Source organism: Phoenix dactylifera, chromosome 2 (assembly GCF_051530095.1).
Source record: "Phoenix dactylifera cultivar Ajwa chromosome 2, Ajwa_hap1_PhDact_Kaust_v1.1, whole genome shotgun sequence".
NCBI lineage: Eukaryota > Viridiplantae > Streptophyta > Magnoliopsida > Arecales > Arecaceae > Phoenix > Phoenix dactylifera.
Genome location: NC_143191.1, coordinates 11158116 through 11181137, shown reverse-complemented (window position 1 = coordinate 11181137; position 23022 = coordinate 11158116). Strand labels below are relative to the sequence as shown.

Below are 23022 nucleotides of genomic sequence, written 5' to 3'. Positions count from 1 at the left end.
CTTAATATTTTTTTGGAGAGCACTTCTAAAAGATTGTGGAGGAAAAAAAAAAAGGAGAAGTATGTATGAGAGAAGATCTATGTCAAATAAAACAATTGTATGTCTTAAAGGATGCAGGAAAGAGCTTCATTGCAAGAGCACCTAAATTGGTTTGATACACCAATCAGTCAGTTAGCCCTATTCATGCAATGGCCTAATCATGAACTTCAGTGATGCAGGAACTCTTAGCATTGACTTGATGGTGTTAGTGGTGTCGATATTGCTGACTAAGAATGCTCGATTGATGGTTAGTTAGATGGGTTTTTCAAGTGGAGAGTTGATAGCGAAAAGGAAGGTCATTAGAGAAAAGATATAGTATTGCACAGTCAAAAGTCAAGTCTAGAGATGACGACAGCATGCAATATGATCGCTGTAAGAAGTTTAGTTATATCAGATAATTGTATTTGCAACACACAAAATTAAAGCAGAAGAATGATGGTTATTCTTTGGAACATGATGTTGGAAAGGTTCTTAAAGTCTCTAAAGGTATTGGCACTTTTGATGGCGCTTGCATTTTGGATTCTAGTAGTTCTAAATAAGTTAGCTCCAGGAGGAATTGACTCAATTTCTTTGAGGTAAAGGAAGGTATTATTCAGTCGGATGATGATTTAGTTTGTGAGCTCAATAATGTAGGGACAGTAAAAGTCCAGATATTTGATGAAGTAATACATTCTCTTGAGTGATGTGCAGTATGTCTTGAAGCTGTGTAGGAATCTGATTTGCTGAGTGTACTCGACTCCAAAGGCTGTGGGTGTTCAGCGCAAAATGAAGTTCTTCTAAAGGTATCTCATGGTATCATGGTGTTGATAAAGGATAAGAAGTGTAGCAACGGATATTTGTTGATTAGGCACGTAGTTGTAGGTAGAGTTCTTGTAATAAGCCAGATTTTTTTGGGGCTCATGGGCCGGCCTGGAGTGGCCAGGGCCAGCACGATCCCGATTAGGCCAATTTGTGGTCTTGTGGGCCGGCCTGAATAGGCCAGGCCCAACTAGACCCAAGCTGCCTAGTCAGCTGTGGGCCGGCTCAGAGTAGCCAGGCCCACGATCCTGCGATGCCTCGCGTGCGCGGCACGTGAGAAAAATCGAAGAAAAAGACTTCCAGCCGGAGTCATCTTCCTTCCGATTCGAGATTCTTATTGGGTTGTAAAGCTCACAACTCTATTCTTCTTTCTTTTTTTCGTAGTTGTAGATTGCATGGTACATGACTATGGTTGAAATCATATGTAGAGGGAATGATTACATAGAGCATCATTAATACTGGGTGGATGATTAAATTTTGTAATTGGAACAGTTTTGCTATCTATTATAAAATGAGATTATTTTGGTTCACGGATATTGGCATGCTAATTATAAAGGAAGAAAAATTTACATAGTATGACCAGTGGTGATTGTCAGCTAAAATATAGCAAAATAATGGTTGTAACATGGCTGTTATACGACCTTTGAGAGGGACGCATTAGCTGCAGGGTTGTGCTCAAAGTCAGAAATGTTATATGTTAATCGGCAAGGAAAAGAGTTTGGTGGCTTTGGCTTTTCCTTTTAATTTCTGTTTCGGTACGTAATGATAGATATGGCGACCAGTAGAGATGCATTTAGAACAAGTTTAAATTTCTTTTAATCTTATTTTTAAATAAAAATAGTAAGTTGAAGCTCAACTTGGTTTATTTACTCAGGTTAAGTTTATATAAGTTCAGAGAGTAGAGATTCATGTGAAGGATGTTAGGTAAATTAAGTAATAGAATATAAGCTTGAGAAAAAGACAATGTGGACTAATGCCACATTGCATCCTTTTTGGTGCCCATCATGAACATTAGTTCTGGCAAACAGTTGGTTTCTCGTCTGGGCCCCGAAGCAAAACCTACGGGAAACACGATTTTATAATAAGAACAAGAAATCTGAAGGCATGGTTGTAAATTCTCAGTTCTTTGTAAAAATAGCATGAACTAATTTACAAATCGCAACCCTAGTATCAAAAAATTTTCCATCTTAGCCGGCTTGGTAGATGGCATGGAGCTATTGATGGTACAGACAAGAGTGGTTATCACAGAAATTGTACCTTATACCATATATACCACGTGGTTGTGCACGCCATCAATCACTTTAACTTGTTCCTGTGGACTATAGAAAGTCATGAGCATGTGATGAATGGAGCCTACAGAAACAAGTTGAGGTAATTGGTGGGGTGCACCGCTATATGATACATATGGTATTGGGTATAATTTCTCATTAACACACGGCATGGGTAATTTGTAAACCACCAATGTTCTTTTTCTAAGTGGCATGTTATTGTTTTAGTAGTATGCAAGAGCATTTCCACTGCAAGCCTTAGATAGAAGAAAAGATGGGGAATATTCATTTTGGAAAAAAATTTGGACAAAGTAACAAATTTCTATTGCCATGATATTGTAACATAGCTTTGATGCAACGTTGAAGATTTGAGTTGATATCTGAGGATGAAAGAGAGAGAGAGAGAGAGAGAGAGAGAGAGAGAGAGAGAGAGAGAGAGAGAGAGAGAGAGAGATATGTGTTAGTTGATCGGTTAAGCTCAAAGATAAAAGTACTTTCAGTTGATTGGCAATCGAAAAGGTTGGGAGCTTATCTTTTTCTTCCTCTTTTTAATTATTTCTTTGAGTCTTTCATTACATGAAACTAATTCAAAATTTCAAGGCATTAGGGCTGAAAAAATGAGGCATCAAGGTCATTTTTAACAGTTTTGTTTCAGTAATATCATATTCTCAAATGACAATGCAAATAAATAAATCTTCATGGCCTATTTTGATAGGAGTGAAAAATGAAACAACTTATTATAAGGGTAGGAGGGTTGAGAATTGTGGCCAAGAGAAACAGCAGAATAGGTGCCTTTTTTGGACTGCAACAAAGTGAAAAATAATGAAAATGAAAGTATATGCATATGTGAGAGGAGAAAGGAGGTGGAGGGTGGGAGGAATGGACTTCCTATTTTTTAAGGTGCCTTGGTTGTTCTCTTATCTAAGTCTTACCCACATCCTCACCCTTGTTGCACCATGCCTTCCCATGATATTTTGATCTAACAACATCTATCTATTTATCTATTTATATAATTTATAATAAGTGACAAGCCTGTTTTTGATTTCAATAATCCAGAATTGTGCATCTACTCTACACTAACATGAAACCCTAATTCTACTAATGAGTTGTATTCTTTATTTATGTTTTCATATTTGTGTCATCAAAGATTTTAGACCACATGTATCTCACTCACCACACCATAATTTTCATAAATCATATTGTTTTTTCTTTTACATCAATCACAATATAATATGGTACCCCTTATACGTATCGGAAAGACATGTTAAATTGCAACTCCTAAATTAAATATATAGGATGGGATAAAATACTTATTAGGGAAAAAAAGAAAAATGGATAAAGTTTGTTTTTAGAATCAACTCATTCAAATTGGCCATTTTTACATTTATATTTGAAACTCATTCCTCAGTTACGTGCTTCCTAGATGAATACACCTAAAAACTTTAGTGCTTTTTAGAAACTATCATCATTTGACAGCTCAGCAAAAGAAAAATGAAATCTCATGCACAATATACTATCAGTGCTTTGAGTTTGAATAACGCAAAGAAAGGGGTTCAACATACATAAATGAGTTAAACTCCTTCGTAAATATTGATCTTGGTTAATGTGCATACATTGGACATGGGTGCATGCAGAAGAAAGGTTGATACACATTTAGAAATACTCCTATAAGGAGTCTTGATGCTGAATTATAATGATCTAGAAAAACCTAAAATGCTTGTGTTTGTAAGTAAGTAAGTAATAAATAAATGTGACCTTTGTCAGTAAAAAATCTATTATTTCCTACAACATCCCCGAATATCAAATAAACATAAGGTAGTCCATAAAAATTATAAAAATAACATTAAATAACCATATATATAATTCACATATTATAGAAGCAAAACACTCTTCTTTGGGTAAATCTGTAAAATTAGTTCTTTTGAATAATTCATCCATCTAACAACTCGAATGAGATATGCAGTTGGACTGTCATGTTTGATTGATTAATCAAAACCAATCCAACCAAAACACTTATTGAACAAATTTGGATTGGCTTATCCCCGAGTTGGATCTTGAGATCTAAGACCATCCGGTGATTCTAGTGAACAATCCAATCAAGATCAATCCAACCAAGAATCTAGCTAATATAATTTGGATAGGTTGATCCTTGTGTTGGATTATCGAGGTCTTAAAAAATAGGAGAAGAGGTGGAAAATCAACTTTGGCTCATCTAAGAGAAAGAAACTTTTAAGCTGCAACTTACTATGATCTCCATAAGTTTCTTAGTAAAAGATAGGAGCACTAAATAAAATCAAGAGTTCCCTGTAAATCGCACCACCTCCTAAGTGCAATTCATAGGGTTGGTGCTACTTACAGAGGCATCAATATTATCCCTATCCCTTGCATTTTCCATTGAAAAGTTTATTGTGGTTCATGCGATCCAAACACCTTCACACACACACACATAAAGCTTTCTTATTTCAAAGTGAAAGAATCATATTTCTTCTTTTCCTTCCTTTCATCTTCATCTTTGCCCTTTCATCTTTCACTCTCACACAGATACCAAGCAGCACAACTTACCTATATATATTTTATAATTAAAACACTTAGAATTTGAACAGATTTTTTTTTTTTCTCTAAGACGGATGGATCATACCTGACGAGTATGGATACACCCAATAAAATTAAAAAATAAAATTTTCCGAAGTGCCAGGAACAACTCTCCATCTCCGACCCATAGGGTACTACTGAAGTAACTGACTACATAATCGGTCGTTCAGTCCGCAGCCCCATTAGCTCCATTGTTAGCTTAGACCTAGCACCCCTATTTATTATCTAAAGAATGTACTTCGAATAAGCTATTCAAACACTAGACATCGGAGAAAAACCGCCATGACTTCAGTAGCCTCCATTGCTTTCTCTATCCCCCAAGCAATTCCAGCAAGCAAAATTCCACCAACCCAGAACTCAAACCTCTCCCTCCTCCAACTCTGCACCCATCTCCACGAGGCCAACCAAATCCATGCCCTCATGATCAAGTCCTCCCAAGCCACCGACGCCTACTCCGCCGGCCGCCTCGCTGAATTCTACGCCATCTCGGGCCATGGCAGCCTCGAGCACGCCGAGAAGGTCCTCCGCTCACTCCAAGACCCTCCCACCTTCATCTTTAACACCCTTATGAGAGGCAACCTCGACAGACGAAATCCCCTCCAATCCATCCACCTCTACCACCACATGCTCCTCGCCTCGGTCGAGCCCGATCACTTCACCTTCACGTTTGCTCTCAAGGCGAGCTCCCAACTGCGCGCTCTCGCCATTGGCCAGCAGCTCCATGCTCACCTTGTCAAGCACGGGCTCCATTCCAATCCCCACATCCGCAACAAGCTCATCCATCTGTACGCCGTCTGTGGCCGGGTCGGCGACGCCCGCAAAGTGTTCGACGGAAGTACTGAGCTGGATGTTGTTGCATGGAATAGCATGCTCGAAGGGTATGCTGATAACAAAGATGGAGAGTCTCTTCATGATCTCTTCTCCAGGATGCCTGCTCGTGATGTGGTGTCTTGGAATACAATGATGGCGTACCACATCGAGATGGGTGAGTTTGAGGAGGCCATCATGATGTTCCGGTCGATGCAGGAGAGCCATGAATGCCGCCCGAATAGAGTGACTTTGGTTAGTGTTCTTTCTGCGCTCAGCCATTTGGGTGCTCTGGGCCAAGGCCAATGGGCACATGCCTACATCGACAGGCATGGGATCGAGCTCGATGGGAACCTTAGCTCGGCGCTGATCAATATGTACTCCAAGTGTGGATGCATCGAAGGTGCGGTCTACACATTTGAGGTGACAAATTGCAGGAGTGTGGATACTTGGAATGCTATGATATCTGGTTTCACAACAAATGGGCAGAGCTTAAAAGCTGTGGATCTCTTCTCTAGGATGGAGTCGTCGGGAGTGGTGCCTAATAGGATAACCTTCGCTTGTGTCTTGAATGCTTGTAGCCATGGAGGAATGGTCGATAAAGGCATCGAATACTTTAGGAAGATGAGTGATGTTTACGGGATTGAGCCTGACATTGGACATTATGGATGCATGGTGGATCTCTTCGGTCGTGCAGGTTTGTTCGAGAAGGCTGAGGAGATGATTCGAGGAATGCCGATGGAACCCGATGCAGTTATGTGGAAGGCTGTGGTGGGTGCTTGTAGAATCCATAGGAATCTAGAGTTAGGTGAGAAGGCTGGATTTAGGCTCATTAAAGCTGCTCCAGATGATCATGCTGCATATGTTCTGCTATCGAACATTTTCGCCATGGCGAATAACTGGAATGGAGTTCATAAGGTGAGGAAAATGATGTCAGAGAGAGGAGTAAGGAAGGTGCCTGGCTGCAGCTCTATTGAATTAGCTGGGGTGGTTCATGAATTCATAGCTGGAGATGTTTCTCATCCCAGGAAGAAGGAAATATACGAGATGCTGGATGAAATCGGGGAGCAATTGAAGCTTGCAGGATATGAGCCTGATATTACACAGGTGTTACTGGATATACAGGAAGAGGAAGTGAAAGAAAGCTCCTTAGCTCTTCACAGTGAGAAGCTTGCAGTAGCCTTTGGACTTATCAGCACTAATGCAGGCACCACCATTAGGGTGGTGAAGAACCTCCGTATGTGTGGAGATTGTCATTCTGCCATAAAGCTTCTTTCTAAGCTCTATCAGAGGGATATAATTGTTAGGGATGCAAATAGATTCCATCACTTCGGGAAAGGATCCTGTTCTTGCATGGACTACTGGTAGCCACCATGATTGGAATTACACTAATTCTTTACCCCCATTAACTGGAGAGTGTACAGGAGAATTGGCGGAACAGCTAATTGAATTTTTCAACAATCTTAGATGAGGCATAACTTGTGTAGAGCTACAAAACAAGACAGCAGAGCTATAAGATTTGCAATGAGATGATTGATGTCTTTTATCATTTCACCATCTTATACATCATTGGACATCCATTCATGCAAGATATTAACACGAAAAATTAAAAATATAATCAAAACAAGATGATTTCTCGTTATCACGAGATACGATCGAACATGGATATAACAGCCAATGAGATAAAGCTTGGTTATGTTTCCCCCACTTAAAAGAAATTTTCCAATTCTCAAAGTGCTTATTACAGAGGAAAATGGTAAAGGAAAAACATAATTCATTTCCATTTTCCGTCTGATTTTGCTTTTAGATTTTTGGAGAAAAATGAAACATCCACCTTTACAAAATCTCTAAAAAACTATCGATTGATTTTATTTTTTTTTTTACTGCCAAAACAAACAAATGCGAGCCTTTTTTCCTAGCATGCAATTCAAGAGGTAATATGATCAAATTTCAGGTATATATGCAAATATATAGCTGTATTCATGTAAGAGTTGCAAAAGGAGGAACCCTAGAAGTTGAGTATTCAATTTTATCATTTGAAAAAAAAACATTCTATTCTAAAGTGGGTTATATATCTGTTATGATGTACTTTCGATGAGTTCAATAAACCATGTTATGCTCTGTACCCCCCCATCCCCAACCAAAAGAAAGACAAAAAAAAAACATGAACAACCATGTTATATAAAATGTAATTAATAGTCTCCATTTCTGTACTAAAACATAACCTTCTTTATAAAAAAGGAAACTGGACTAAACATAAATATCCCTGAAAAATAACCCACAACTAAGGAAGCCTTCTACTCTTCGGAAGTCCCAACGTCTTCCCAACGGTTACTATGTTTTTCCTTGTTTTCCCTCTCTTCTTCCCCCTCCTGAAGTAGCTGAAGCTCATGACTTCACTAGCTTCAGTTCCCTTCTCTGTCATCCCAACAGTCTCAAAAACAAACCAATTACCAACCCAACACTCAAATCTCTTCCTGCTCCAACAAAGTGCCCACGGCCATGTTCTCATCATCAAATCCTTCCGAATAACCCATGACTACTCCACCGGCCACCTCACTGGATTCTGTGCGGTTTCAGACCCAGGCAGCCTTAAGTACGCCAAAATGGTCCTGGACTCCCTCAAAGTACACCCTGATCAGCTGCCTCAGTGTGCAGCAACGTCCCCTCAAATACATCCACCTTTACCACCAAATGCTCATCGAACCGGTCGGGTCCGATCACTTCACCTTCGTCTTTGTTCTTGCATACTCTCAGCATAGCAGAGCAGCTCCATGCGTATGGTGTAAAGCATGGGCTTTGAGTAAGATAACCTTTCTTCTTCATGGGGAAAGAAAGATCTATCAGACAATTACTTAGAAGTACATTTTATGCAACAACTCTTTCCATCTGATAGAAAAGGATTCATGTTGTGCACAAAAAATAGTTCAAAAAAGTAAAGAACTGGATGTTGTCACTCAGCATAGGATGCTTGAAGGGTATGCAGATAGCTAGAATGATGAGACTTTTCATTTACCTTTCATTGCAATAGCCCATCCCCAATGCGGTTTCTTGGAATAACAATGATTGCATACTAAGTTGATGTGGTTTGGTTTGAGGAAGCAATTACTGCATCTTGGCCGGTGCAAGAAGGAGAAACAAGCTTTAACAAGCAGTTCAAAACTTTACATTGAGAACACAGAATTTACAAGAAAGAATTCATCTCCATTGTTGAGAGAATGTAGGTACAAGTTTCACTGTGAGATGAGAAATGCCAGGTTATCCCTATTTGACCTTCATTTGTGCATAAAAATCTGATTTTCGAGCCTGAACATATTTTTTTATCTCAAATCATCAACTTTTTGATGTTCCTGCCATAAAACCGCAAATTGTCAGCAGAGATTTAAAGCAACGTGTTGTCGATGAGCTTTATCCACTTAATCAGCAAGCCTCGCATCAGCAGCAGGGTTCAGATCAACAGGCTGAATCTTTCTGCACCATCTCTCTTGTAAGCTTATAAAACCTGAATAACCAACAAATCGTGCATTCCCTCCCTCCACAACTCCCCCATCTGAATGCGTCATCTCACTAGTAAGCTTATAAACCAAAATAACCAACGAATCATGCCCTTCAACCTTCCCCGGACTTAAGGCCCTGTTTGGAGGAGCTGTTAGCAGTAGAGCTTTTGGAAGTAGATCTGTCTGAAGTAGAGCTTTTATAAAAAGCTGTTTGTTGTTTGATAACTACATCTCTAAAGTGTTGCGGCACTTTAACATGTTTGGTAAACAAACTGAGAAAGTACTTTTGTATAACAAAATGACCATAAAAGACATTACTAATATTATACAACAGAGCATAATAAAATATAATATATAATAATATATAAATATATGATATAGTATAATATTAATATAATGTAATATAATCTTATTATAATATAGTACTATAATATTGTAAACTATAGGATAATAATTTAATATAATATTAAATTATTTAACACAACATATCAATGTATTATGATATAATGTAATATAATATTATATTTATAATATAATACAATAATAAATGTATAAAATATTATAATTATTAGTGTAAATTCGACCATTTATCTCTCTAACAAATTTTCTAGCTACAAGATAAAATTGGTTAAATAATTACTAATATTTTTATTTATTTATTTATTATTTCATTTCATTGAAATATATGTATTTATTATCTTATTTATTTATTTATTCATCCATTTATATACATATTTATTTATGCATTTATTTATTATCTTATTTATTTATTTATTCATTCATTTATATACATATTTATTTATGCATTTATTTATTTATTTTATTTTCTTTTTTTCTTCTTTTCTTCTTTTTCTTTCATTTTCTTCTTTTTTTCTTTTCTTTTTCTTCTCTTCTTCTCCTTATTTATGCATTTATTTATTTATTTTTTCTTTTCTTTTCTTTTCTTTTCTTTTTCTTTTCTTCTCTTTTTTTTTCTTTTTCTTCCTTTTCTTCTTTTTCTTCTTTTTTTGTCTTTTCTTTTTCTTTTCTTTTTTCTTCCCTTCTTCTCCTTCCTTCCTCTCTTCCCTTCTCCTTTCTTCTCCTCTCGCGAGGCCGACGGCGCCGAAAGGGGGTCGGGCCGTAGCGGCCGCGGGAGGGGGTCGGGCCATGGCCAGCGGCAGTCTCCACGGAAGGACGCTGCCGCCCAAAAGAGCACCCTACGGCCGGCCGCCATGGGGGCTTCGCTGCGGCTCACCTCCCCAGTCTCGCAGCTGGGACGTTGTGGTCCCGCGGCTGGCGGAGGCCTACAGGCCGGCCGCTTGCCATGGATGGCGTCGCAACAACCTGCGGAGGGGTCGCCGGCCATGGGTGGTGGCCAGCATGGTGACTGCCATCGTGGGCAGCCATGGGTTCGCCAAAAAAAAAAAAAGGCCGGCGGCGTTGAGAAGGAGATAGAGAGGGAGAGAGAGAGAGGGAAGGGTGAGAGAGGAAGAGGCGGTGGGATGGAGGGTTTTGGGAGGAAAAAGAAACTTTTAAATAGGGATATTTTGGTCAAAAAACAGCTTTCCGACAAAACTGAAAACAGCATTTTCGGAAAGCTTCAAAATGGAGCTTCTCTCATAAAGCTGTTTTCAGATTTCTGGAAAAGCTAAAACAGCTTTCCGAAGTTTTTACCAAACATCCTTTTTCATCCAAAAGTACTTTTGGAGGGCCAGAAAGTGCTTTTTGGCCTTCCAAAAGCTCCCCCAAATGGGGCCTAAATCTTTCTACACCATCTCCCACAAAAGCTTTATACACCTAAATAACCCACAAATCATGCACTCCCCACTATGAACCTAAATAAGCAACAAGTCTTGTCCTCCCTCTCTACAAGCCTAAACAACCATCAAATCATGCCAACCCTCCGTATAAAGCTAAAATATCCTAAAATTATACCAACAGCAAAACCCTGCAATGAGTCTGAAAGTAAGAAACACCTCATTGTATCCTCTATACACATGATCACAGATAAAACATTTACGCGGATCAATGCAGGAACTCCTCTGAATGTTTAAAATATATATCAAGTTAGAGAATAAATTAGCCTCAAGGGTGTATAGCTGTAAGCAAAAGGTTTGTCAAAGAGAAACAAAGGTTGCGACATTGGCAAACAAGGAAAGAAAGATAACAAGTTAAATATAAGAATGGACAGAAAGAGTAAGACTCAAGAGGCAGCTGAAGGATAGCAGGTGAAAATTTTACATGGTGCAGGAAACAAATTAAGAAGCAACAAGATAAATCTAGAACAGATCTAATGGATTCATATGATAATCCCTAGGGCTATACAAATATCCGCATCATTAATTAGGTTCTAGTTCTCCTTCTATACATGTATTCGAACATACAACTTAACTAGTTGTAGGAAATGTGAACATATAGATGTTAATAAGTGCATATCTGGAAAGTTAGAGATGGCTATTTTGTAAGTAGTAAGTTGGTTACATTAATGATGTAACTTGTGGAGCAAGTACAGAAATCATTCAGTAAGTTGCTTATTTGATACATATGACAGGCCATAGACACTTCCATAGCAATTAGAGAACTTTACAAACCATAATGTAATATTCACATAACTTTCAGATCAAAAAACTGATCATTTTGCTTTGCCATCACTAGTAATATGAAAGATAAAATAAAACCTAATAAGATCATCTATATGTGAAGACTACAGTAATTATTAAAACCATGACTGCTAATGCTAGTTGTCATGTCCTTTTTTTTTGCTCGTTTTATATATAATTTGAATAGGCTAGATGAAACTTGGAATAAGCTATCGAGGTTGTATGTGATCTCTGCATTCAAATAAAACATCAGGGAGAGCTTTTCATGGAAAGCAAACAAAAATCTAACAAAGTCATGTTAATTAAATAAAGTAGTAAATAGAGTGTTTATGCTTAAAAAGACAAATGCTGCAAGGACAAGGATACGAAGGGGAATCATATGAAGCCATTGCAGATGTCATCAGTAATGCATTGCAGCAAAGCAATCAGAGAACTTTGAAGACCTTTACATGTTATCCACATTTATTTCAGATCAAAACAGCTCATCATTTTGCTTTGCTTTTGGAATGAATACATGCAGGGTAAGGCAGTAACCAAATCTGTTTAGATGAGATCCCTGTATTAACTATGAAAGCATGTTAAGATTGAAGTATATATTCATACATTGGCAATGGTAAAGTTAGAAAAGAACCAGTGTTGTTAAGCCCGGGCTCAAGTCATAAATCATAGAGCAGGTTGAATCAGATTGGATCAAGGTTCGAAAAGATTTAGTCTGATTCTTTGAGAAACTTTTAAAACTTATAAGAAATGTAAAAAATAACATACGAGCCCCGAAAATAAGTACCTGAATGAAGAATAAAGTCATACATACAAGAAATCTTGTTTCCACAAACATAAGCCTACATCTAGCATGCCTAATGAGGCAAATATTGTGTATGACTAATTCAATTATCATATTAATTAGAATGTTTAAATAAAAGAAAAAATAAGGATAGGTTTTTACAAATGTCTACAAAAATACTAAACTTTTTCTTGTATTTTTAACTTCATAAATCCAGATAACAAGTGTATAATTTTTCTCGAGATTTATTCACAATAAGTAATTCAAAAACCATATAAACAAATAAATTACAGAAAATGGAATGACACATGATTTAGTAATATCTAAATAGCAAAATCATTTCGAATCTTATGATTCAAGGGACTTTATAATTCAAATTACGGATCTAGATACTATCACCCTAGCTAATCTTGATCCAAAGATATGATCCATATTATTTTTCCATATTGAGGGCCATTTTGATCATGAGTCGTACGATTTTAGCAACAAAGAGAGAAATGTTATGAAGAACTACAAGGATATTCTGATGAACAATATAGGATTAAGAGATAGAGGTTGTAAGTTCATGAGAAAGTGTTGGTAGCATTAAAGTCATGGATACAAATAGGGATGCCATCCCCCATATAATATTTTCATCAAAATGGTGTGGTATTGCTGCATTACCAGTACCAATGATATCTAACAAAACTAACAGCATCAAAAAGAATGAAAAAAGAAAATCAACACCAACCGGTACAACCAGGTATAATGTCATAGGTACACACTGGTACAGCTGGTACATATCGATACAGATGGTTTCGATGTCCTAACACCAATACCAGTGCCAATTTTACATCAAAATGACATGGTACTGATGGTGCTGTCTCATTCCAGTAGGTTGTGAATTCACGATTATAGCAATACAGTCCAAGAACTTTGAAGACAATGTCATGTTATTTACATGTTAAAAAAATGCTCATCTATTTGCAATGTTTGGTAACTAGTACAGCCATTGTAACCCGATAGGCTAATTGATCACATATAAATGTAAAGATTAAGGAACGTTCCATCATTAGTGCCACCACACTTTTGATTATTTTGAATAGAAATAACTCTTCCATACAAAACAAAAATTTCTAATTAGTTAGAAATAAAGGAGAATTCAAATAAACAATTGATAATGTTGGAAATCTTGGCAATGGTTGAAGGGTTCAGGCTTAAAAGATGATGGAAGGAAGAATGAAAATCGTGAGGTTAATGATAGCTAAATCTAGTAAGATCAAGTTTGGAGGTGAATAAAGTTATAACTTATAACCAGCATAGGCATTTGCATCAATGGAATTTGAAACATAAGGAGCATACGGATGAGTAATTTAATAATTTTCATAATGCAAGAATCCTCTAATTAGGCGAAGAAGTACATTAAATCTTCTACAGTTCTTCATAAGGGAAGCAAAGGGATGCACAATATCGATGATCCAAAGCATGATTCTTATGGAAATGAGTATGCTTTGATTGCAAAGATAGAGGTAGTAACATGAGCAAATGCACAAAGTATTTAACAATTTTTCATAGTACAAGATATCATAATATCAGCCAGCAATGGTCCATTAAATATGTCTAATAAGTCATGGAGGGTCACCGCCACCTCATGAAAGAGGGAGAAGAGGTAGATAACAATAAAGCAATCAGAGAACTTTGAAGACCATGTGTGTTATCCACATTAGTTTCAGATCGAAATATCTCATCACTTTGCTTTGCCTTTGATGTTCAGTATGTTCAGATAAAGGCTTAAGTCCAAAGGCTACATTAACTTACTAGAAGTATTATACAAACACATTAATGCTACCTTTACCTTCCTCAATTCGAAAAGCCAACTAGATGAAGATGGAATTAGATTACAAAATGATATGCGATGCATGCATGCGAGTGGTGGTGTTTCTTACGGAAGTAGTGATGCCCCCATAATATGAATTCAAAAATGAGTTGCTAAAGAGGTTTTATGCTTAAAAATAAAGTTGAACGATGATGTTGCAATAAAATAAGAAAGGTAAAGTTAGAAATATAAATGTCCCAGATAACCCAAGGGTATTCCATATAAAATAAGAATTTCGAATTAGTATGAAATCAAGGAGAATTTAAATAGAAAACTGATAATGCTGGAAATCCTGGCAATGCTTGAAGGTTCAGGCTTAAAGGATGATGGAAGGAAGAGTGAAAGTTAATAAGTGTTAAATCTAGTAAGGTCAAGTTTGGAGGTGAGTAAAGTTATAACCTATAGCCAACCTAGGCATTTTCATAAATGGAAGTTGAAATATGAGGAACAAATGGATGAGTAATTTAATAATTTTCATAATGCAAGAATCCTCTAATTAGGGTAAGAATTGTATTAATCTTCTATGACTCCTCATAACAGAAAGAGGGAGATGCAAAATATTGACTATTAAAAGCATGATTCTTAAGGGAAGAAAGGGCATGCACAATATAACTATTAAAATCATGATTCTTATGGAAATGAGTAGGTTTTGACTTACTAGCTCTTATTTGCAAAAATAGAGGTAGAAACATGAGCAAATGCACAAACTATCTAACAATTTTTTTATGGTGTGCACCATAACCTAAGATCAGGCAGCAATGATCCAGTAAATATGTGGAATAAGTCATGGAGTATCACAGCATGAAAGAAGGGGACAGGGCACATAACAACAAAGCAATCAGAGAACTTTGAAGACCATGTGGGTTATCCACACTAATTTCAGATCAAAATATCTCATCATTTTGCTTTGTCATTGATGTTTAGTATGTTCAGATAAATATGGCTTAAGTCCAAAGGCAACATTAACTTACAAATAGCATTATACAAATACTAAACACAACCTTTACTTTCCTCAATTCAAAAATCCACCTAGATGAAGATAGTTTACAACATGGCATGTGATACATGCAAGCAGTGGTTGTGTTTCTTACGAAAGTAACAATGCCAGCATAATACGAATTGAAAAAGTAGTTAATGAAGATGTTTTATGCTTAAAAATGAACTTGAAAGAAGAGATATTGCACTAGAATAAGAAGGGTAAAGTTACAAATATAAATGTCCCAGATAACCCAGGGGACATTTTTTCGATGGAGGTTGTAAATTAATAAGCAAGAGTGATATGCATTGCACAAATGCTCTCAAATATCTTTCAAAGCCAAGAAGAATTAGAACAAAAAAAGCATACTAAAAGGATTGGAAAAGAACTTCTAAAGTTTATATTCATCAACCAAACAAGGACTAAGCCCATTTTTATTTATCAACGAAGCTGCAACCATTTTTAAGTATCTTATACAAAAACCTAGGGGTTAAACATCACAGATTATTAGTCAATTGACAACTACTATGATCCATTACTCTGACATCCTTTTAAGTTCTACTGTACTATATTCTGCTTGCAAAATGAAATGATCAAACAACTGTTGACTAAAATAAACTACTTCGTTTCATTGATTCCACGATTTGACTCCCTAAATCTCAAGTCAACATTTAACATGGTTGTGGCAAACCCTACGTATCCTGGTTTCTGCATCTGTACAATTCAAGTATCAACTAAAGCAAAGAAATACATTAATAAGTTAGTCCATTTTTGACAGAAGAGATCACATGGAATAAAGTACTCGTATCATTCCATGTAGTTAGATTCTCCTGCCAGTATGTCAATATAGCACCTTGAAACCTTTTCTCACTGTTTCCCTGCAACCAACCTCATAGTAGCAAGGGGCTAATGGTGCAAGAAGAAAGTAAGTCTAAGTTTATATTGGACAACCCTGCAACCAGGAGTATGATTCTTAAATCTTTGTAAATATAGGAAACATTCTCTAATATCATGAAGAACAAATTACAGAAAAAGCATAGGCTTGCATGACCGGAGACACAAAGCGGAGAAAAGAAGGTTATTTGATGCAGTCCGAACTATCATTCCAGGCAAAATATATAAAGTATAAACCTTGAGGAATACAAATATTGAGGAGTTGGAAAGGGATTGGCGTGAGAGAAAAGAGGCAGATACAGAGGGGGATTTAGGGCTCAACGGAAGGATAGATGGATTACTGATACCGATGGATCCGACATGGAGGATTCGAAGCCAATGGAATCGGTGACCAAAAGACGGCCCGCCGTGTTACCCTGAGCCGCCTCCATTCGCTTCACCAACCGGCCTTCAGGGCGGCGCCTTCTCGCTGCCCATGCTCTGCTCTCTTTAAGCTTAGGGTTTAGGGTTTTGGCTTCGTTTGGTTACTGCTAAATTCGGGCACGTGAGTATTATGATGGCCGTCTTTGGCATGTTTGACACACGTGGGAGTTAGTACTGTTCTCTTTTTTTTTAGCTTTTTTTTATTTTCCTTGAATACTCCGAAATATCAAATTTTGCATGAATACCTCTCAAAATTGATATTTACATGTATATCTTGGTAAAACATTTGTTTTGCTCTTTTTTTTATTCATATTTTTGCATGTATATTCAAGCCATCTAATGTCGTTAAAAAATTAACAATTTTAAATTAGAATGACCAAAATATTTTGAATAAATAAATATATAAAAAAATATATTTATAAAATGTTTGTGATGGAAACAAAAAATTAATTTCAAAATTTTATTTTATTTTTAATTAAAATATATATGATTTTTATTAATGATGTTAGAAAAATGTTATATTATGGGCATTTGTGAAAAATAGTGTTTTATAAAGATAAAAAATAAATATAAATTTTAAAAGAATGTTGGTACAAATTTAAATTTTTAGGAGGTTTTTTAATTTTTTTGTTTTTTTCGAAAAGTTTGGGACCTCTCTCCCAAAAGATGCTATCACGCTGATGGGTTTTGATGGGACAACTATCCCTCTTGAGAATCCTAATTTTCTTTTTTTAATAAATCGATTGGGAGGGGCTCTAATCCCACCGGCTGGTCTTAACCATCCTGTCGTATCTAGGTTGAAGCTCTAATTTTTTTAATATTCACTAATACGGAATGGACAAGTTAAGGGTTAGGGCTTCAATGGATCTACTTGGATGAGTGGGGCATCTCTTAATGCTAAGACCCATAAATGGGCTTTTTGGCCCACATAGGCCTTGATTGATGTTACTGCACTGAGGTAGAATACCCCATACATGTAACCAAGCCAAGCCTAAGAAACTAAAGCTTGATTTTACTTTGCTTATTCACATATTTGGTGAGCAAGCTAAGCTCTACCAACCCGAATCGGACGGTACGAAGCATACCATATCATATTAGTACGAATAGCATACCGACACTCAGTATGCCAAAAAAATTTCTGTATCGTACCGTACCAATGAACTTTGCTAGTGAGTGTCAATATAGCTTGTAAATAAAGAAATTGTGCATCACTCAAAAATCCTCTCAACATGCCAATGAGACTACAATGTCTCTACTTTGTACTAGTGCTGCAAAGAGCTTCTGAATATGAACTTGAAGAGTTGTTACCCCCGCTACTAATCTTTTTAATTGAGCTGTTGTCTGTTGATTGAAACATGGTTTGCCCATGGGATGACCATTTACATGGCTTATCCTCCAAAGTTCATTAAATTTGGATAGTCTGACTAACCTGGCTTGAGATCTAATTGGGCTCTAGCCAATCCTGATCGCATAATGGATTTTTTTGTGATTTAGCTCCGAATAAAAATGGGTTAGGTTGGTTTCCTCTCTTTAGGCGTAGTCTTCATCACCTCTTGGTTGGCCAACCTGCTTCTAATCCAGATTGGACAGCCACCTAAAAGAAATGATTCAAAGGATCAGCATTCCTTCACTCATAATAATACATTGCTGATTTTTTTGGTTTTCTTATGAAATCCTTATCACCGTTACTCAAGATGCACCCTTCAGAAGTAAGGACTATTAATACAACCCTGATTTCCTCAGCAATCTCTACAGACGATCTCTTCAGTTTTCCAAACCTTTCAAGGAGACCTAATATCCACTCAATGCTCTCATTACAGGAAACAACTTCAGTGCTTTAGTTATAAAAATTCGATTAAGTTGTGAAGCAGATGCATGTATATTAGAACGTTCATTCATCTCGATGGTATCAAATGCTTATTCGTGCCAACAAAAATTCCATTCCTAGGAATTCAATTCAATTCCCTGCAGAAGTCGGAGGAAAATTATAGCTTCTTCTTTTTTTTTGGCGTACCGGCGTCTCACTACAAATCGTGAGAACGCTCAGAATAATCAAAAAGCAAAACTCACTCTAGTGCCACCGGCGCTCACTCCAAATCCCTCCATAGGACGGCTCCAGAGTGGTGTGCTGCGAATGAGGTGACCCAATCCGTCGCACTATTCGCTTCACGAAAGACATGCGTGACTCAGAAGAAGTCCAACTCTCCCACAAGATAGCAGATATCATAGACAAGAGGGTGCAGTCTGGCCTGACACGCCCGCTCCGAATCCAGTTGACCATTGTAGTCGAGTCTCCCTCAAGTAGGACCCACTGAGCGCCCAGGTGCATTCTGGCCTAAACGAGGCCTTCCCATGCCCTCGCAACTCCGCCACTGGGACAGACTCATCTAAGATACGCCGACCTCTAGCCGCAATCAATCTGGAGTCATGGTCTCTGATCACAAAACTCACACCGCATCTGCTACCGCTCTCTAAGATTCTACCATCAAAATTCATCTTGAGGAAACCAAAAGGTGGGGGCTCCCAGGATACCATCGGTATCATCGCTTACCTAGACATTGTAGGAGTCAAAGAGAAACCCCGGATGTCCCTGTCGCCTCTAGGTGAACTCACAACTGCAGCGCTCACCAACTCGTATGCCTGTGCCAAGGCTCTGTCCGCTACTGATCTCAAATAGAATTCTCTATCCTCGAAGATCTTCGCATTTCTGTCTAACCATATGTGATAGCTTTGATCTGTCACTTGCAAACACCACAACACAAGCTTGACCTCCCATAAGAACAAGACCAGAATGGCAGAGCAGCTCTTCCTTCATGAGCAAGCAAGTTAGGTTCCAGCCGAAGATCATGGTGGAAGTGGCATCCTATGACAAGGACAGTGTACCTTATACCTCTATCACTATGTTGCAGTCCAGCTTGCTACTACTCACAGTACTTTCGACTCCTTGGCTGATCTGAAGACAGGCTTCCATATCTTGACAGTTACTTCTACTGAAATCGGAACCGAGCTGAGCAAAGACTACGAGTTATCGCCATCGCTGCCAACCGAATGACAATACCATCGGACCAGCAATGAATTCAACCTATTGATAACAATGACGGAGTACTGACCTTTTCTTTTTTTTTATGTTTCAGAGATTGGAATTTTGCAAATGAAGTTTTATAGCAGAGATGTGATGTGCAAACTTCAACCTTGAAAACTATGGACTACTTCAGTGATGATCGCTTGCATGCTTCCATGCACATTATACAACACGCCAGGAAAAACTAGCAGCCCAAATAGCATCAATCACTCTTGAATGGAGAAATCCGGGAGGTTCACAGCTCGGAGATAATGTAAGGCTCAAGAACATGAGACGTGGGCGCTGTGTGGTCACTAGTCCTAGCAACACCATGCCTAAGTGGCTTTCAACTACATTGCCATAACGTCCTCTGAGAAAACAAAGATGCCATAGGACCACTCTCATCGACATGCAAACAAAGTGTTTGGTTTGTTGGATACTGCTCGAAAGCATTCATGGATCTATAGCTTTAGCAAAAACAAGGAAATTTAGCAAGTAACTCAGCATCTTCCTACAACCATCTCATGCGCTTCATGGATCTTTGAATCCAAGCATGGTACATGTGCATGTGGGTCAACCAAAGATTGGCTCTTTCTTGTCTTGAAGAGAGAGGACCTATCACTTCATGCAAAAGTTTAGAGGAGGATTTCCCTAAGTTAGAACTCCTAAGATGATAGCACCTAGCATTGGCGAATGAGACGTCTATGGCATCCATTTGCCTCAAATTGATAATAAAGTTCGATGTGGTTTTTAGTATAAAAATGTTGCATAAATTGCCTCGCTAGGTGTTAGTATCAGTGTGGGTTTCTGGAAGTTCAAATCAGCTGCATTACCAGCTCATCATAAGTCCGGTCTTTGTCGTAATCCATGCTTCAAAGAAACTTCATTATCTTCTATTTGTTGGATTACAGTGAATCTATGAATACCTAGATTCAAATTCAGTATTTCCCTACTATTTGTAAGCTACCACGATGGGACTGTGACATAAATGGTGGGGCAGAGCCATGGTCATAGATTTAGGAAGTCCTTTTCACTCCCAAAAGAACCTTTCCAATCCAATGTACTGGGTTTCTTTAGATCAAGGAAAAGAGGTAGGCAAAATTCAAAAGAAGTGGTCTTCACGTCCGCAGATTCTAGTGAAAGGAGCAACCTTTATGATAAAGGGTGGGTTCTAAGAATTTGGTCTTAGGTGTCAAAAAAGATGGTATGAATGCATGGGAGCAATCATTGAATCCCCTATCATCATTTTGTGTGGTGATGTTTAGGAGCTGCATAACCACATCTTTTGGAAAGCAAGCTGACATCCCCCATCTCCCAATTAAGACATCTCCTAGGCTTTCAAGTTAATTATGTTGCACATAGGACTGCTTATTATGAAGAAAGAGTTACAACTTACAACCTAAGATAATCCCATAGGTGGGCCAACCAAAGATAATTATCTCTTAGACCAGCTGACACAGACAACACTAAAAGCGTCGTCCTAGGCCCGGCTTGCCACCTATGACAACGCCTGAAAACATCGTCTTAGTGAAGGCTTCCGACGACACTTTCAAGCATCGTCTGCTCTTTCATGCTTGCTGATGCTATTTTGAAGCGCCGGCAAATATTGGCGTCGGAGCTAAAATTACCAACGCCTCTACCTAGCATCGGCAGGCATAAGTCAGCTTTGTCCTGTCTTGCTGTAGTGGAATTATGGAGCCCTCTATATTTTTCCTCTCCATAGTAGGATGTATCTTACTAATGTACTTAGTTGCTATCATAGACCGCAGAACCTAGTACCATTTCTTAGCTTGATGCCAATCATTATTGGGTCGGTCGTCATTAAACTAGATGTTTGTGATAAATCTCCAACTGTTGAAGGAATTGGTATTTTAAACCTTAAAGTTATGCATTGTACAGTTGGAGCTTGGACTTAGCTTACATACAATTATTAAATGCTAATCTTAAACTAAGACCATTAGGATACATTGTATGTATGACTAAGATTAGAAAAGTACATACTCTATGGGTGAGTTTTAAGAGTGATGTCGGCCCATTCATGACTGACTTAGCTAGTCTAGACATGATAATAATTAAAAACAAAATTCTCTCAACTAGTTATCAACAAATTTTGTTAGTAAAACTGATGTTAGAAGAGGATTATGCATTAGTGCCCAAAGAAGAACTCTTAACGGTACCACTTTCATTTTTATTTTGTCCTCACTTTTCCCTTAAATGGAGTTCCAAGCTCTGAAATTGCCACAATAATATTTGGAACTACTAGAACTTCATTTGTGGTCGACGAATCTATTCATTCCATAGTGTTGCTCAATATTTGTACACAAGATTCTCTATACATAACCTTCTATAAAGTGGAAATGCATTTATCAAATGAAATCTCGGTCATCTTTGCTTCCTCTTGCATCAACATGATCATCTATGTGTTCCCTCACATAAATTATATATATCCAATCCTAGTGAGTCCATAGAAATGAGTCTTAATTATATGATATTAAGCTTATGCAACCATGGCATGTGCATACACACACACACACACATATATGAGATATATAATATATAGATACATACATATATACATACATAGATGTATGTATATAGATAGATAGATAGATAGAAAAATAACCAAAAAGATAAATAGTTAGATGATAGTCAATAATGATTAGATGACGGAAGTTCGACACTGATGATTTGATCCATGGATGTGATCAACTACTTCTGATCTGCTTAACATATCAAAAATTATATGATTTGGAGACTCCTAATACATCGGAGAGTTAAAATGAATAGTTCAAATAATATGAGTAATGCATATCTTTTACCACTCGATATATAAGCCAAGGATCTCGAAATCATATGTTTTTGGATGCATAAGTAGTTTAAAACTAATAGATCATTTATGATTACTCGGATTATCAATGTCAGACCTTCACCGTTCAATTAGGACTGATCGGTTCTTGCTTCAAATCCATCAACCAAATTTTGGAGCACACACATACATACGTGCATATATAAATTTTAACTTAAATCTGTTTTATCCTGACTCGATAATGGAGGTCTAATACTAATGACCGAAGCTATTAGATGTGATCTACTTCCTCTAGAGCATTCATTACAGACCGAAAAAATGTGACTTCAAGATCCCTAGCCTATACATTGAGAGGTCAAAAAATGAATAATTCAAATAACATAAAACAATATTTGTGTTTTTACTACTCAAGGCATGGGTTAGAGTCTCAAAGCATATGATTTTTGCTGCATAAGCAATTTCTAGATAGTGGATTATGTACAACAGCTTGGATCATCGATACTGGATCTCCATCATCCGGTCAACCTTGGCTAGACCCAAGTTAAAATTCAGTTATACATCTCTATATAGGGAGAGGTGTTCCATGCTTATACTGAGGTCCTTGTTGGAAAGTTAAAGTGAAACTAGGCTTGAGAGATCCCGAATC

At 37.5% G+C, this 23022-nt stretch overlaps 1 protein-coding gene, 1 long non-coding RNA gene and 4 other non-coding genes across 7 annotated transcripts; 1 reads left to right on the top strand and 5 right to left on the bottom strand.

Moving 5' to 3' along the window:
* The first annotated feature begins 4884 nt into the window (after nt 1-4884).
* LOC103706619 (pentatricopeptide repeat-containing protein At5g48910-like) lies at nt 4885-7117 on the top strand. The gene has a single exon (XM_008790768.5). It carries the CDS (start codon nt 4980-4982, stop codon nt 6870-6872), a length of 1893 nt encoding a protein of 630 aa, XP_008788990.4. The 5' UTR covers nt 4885-4979; the 3' UTR covers nt 6873-7117.
* Nucleotides 7118-7669: 552 nt separating this feature from the next.
* LOC113462690 (uncharacterized) lies at nt 7670-16609 on the bottom strand. Of its 2 annotated transcripts, none has more exons than XR_005514165.2 (2): nt 8521-16609; nt 7670-8324 (listed from the first exon to the last, which is right to left on the bottom strand). It is a non-coding gene; the product is annotated as an uncharacterized LOC113462690 (long non-coding RNA). The 2 variants fall into 2 exon arrangements; XR_015975073.1 differs by having other exon boundaries at nt 7670-8321.
* Nucleotides 11549-11622, bottom strand: LOC113462697 (small nucleolar RNA R160). Its single transcript, XR_003385641.1, has one exon. It is a non-coding gene; the product is annotated as a small nucleolar RNA R160 (small nucleolar RNA).
* On the bottom strand, nt 12001-12075 carry LOC113462696 (small nucleolar RNA R160). Its single transcript, XR_003385640.1, has one exon. It is a non-coding gene; the product is annotated as a small nucleolar RNA R160 (small nucleolar RNA).
* LOC113462695 (small nucleolar RNA R160) lies at nt 14024-14097 on the bottom strand. The gene has a single exon (XR_003385639.1). It is a non-coding gene; the product is annotated as a small nucleolar RNA R160 (small nucleolar RNA).
* LOC113462691 (small nucleolar RNA R160) lies at nt 15050-15123 on the bottom strand. The gene has a single exon (XR_003385635.1). It is a non-coding gene; the product is annotated as a small nucleolar RNA R160 (small nucleolar RNA).
* Nucleotides 16610-23022: the final 6413 nt, after the last annotated feature.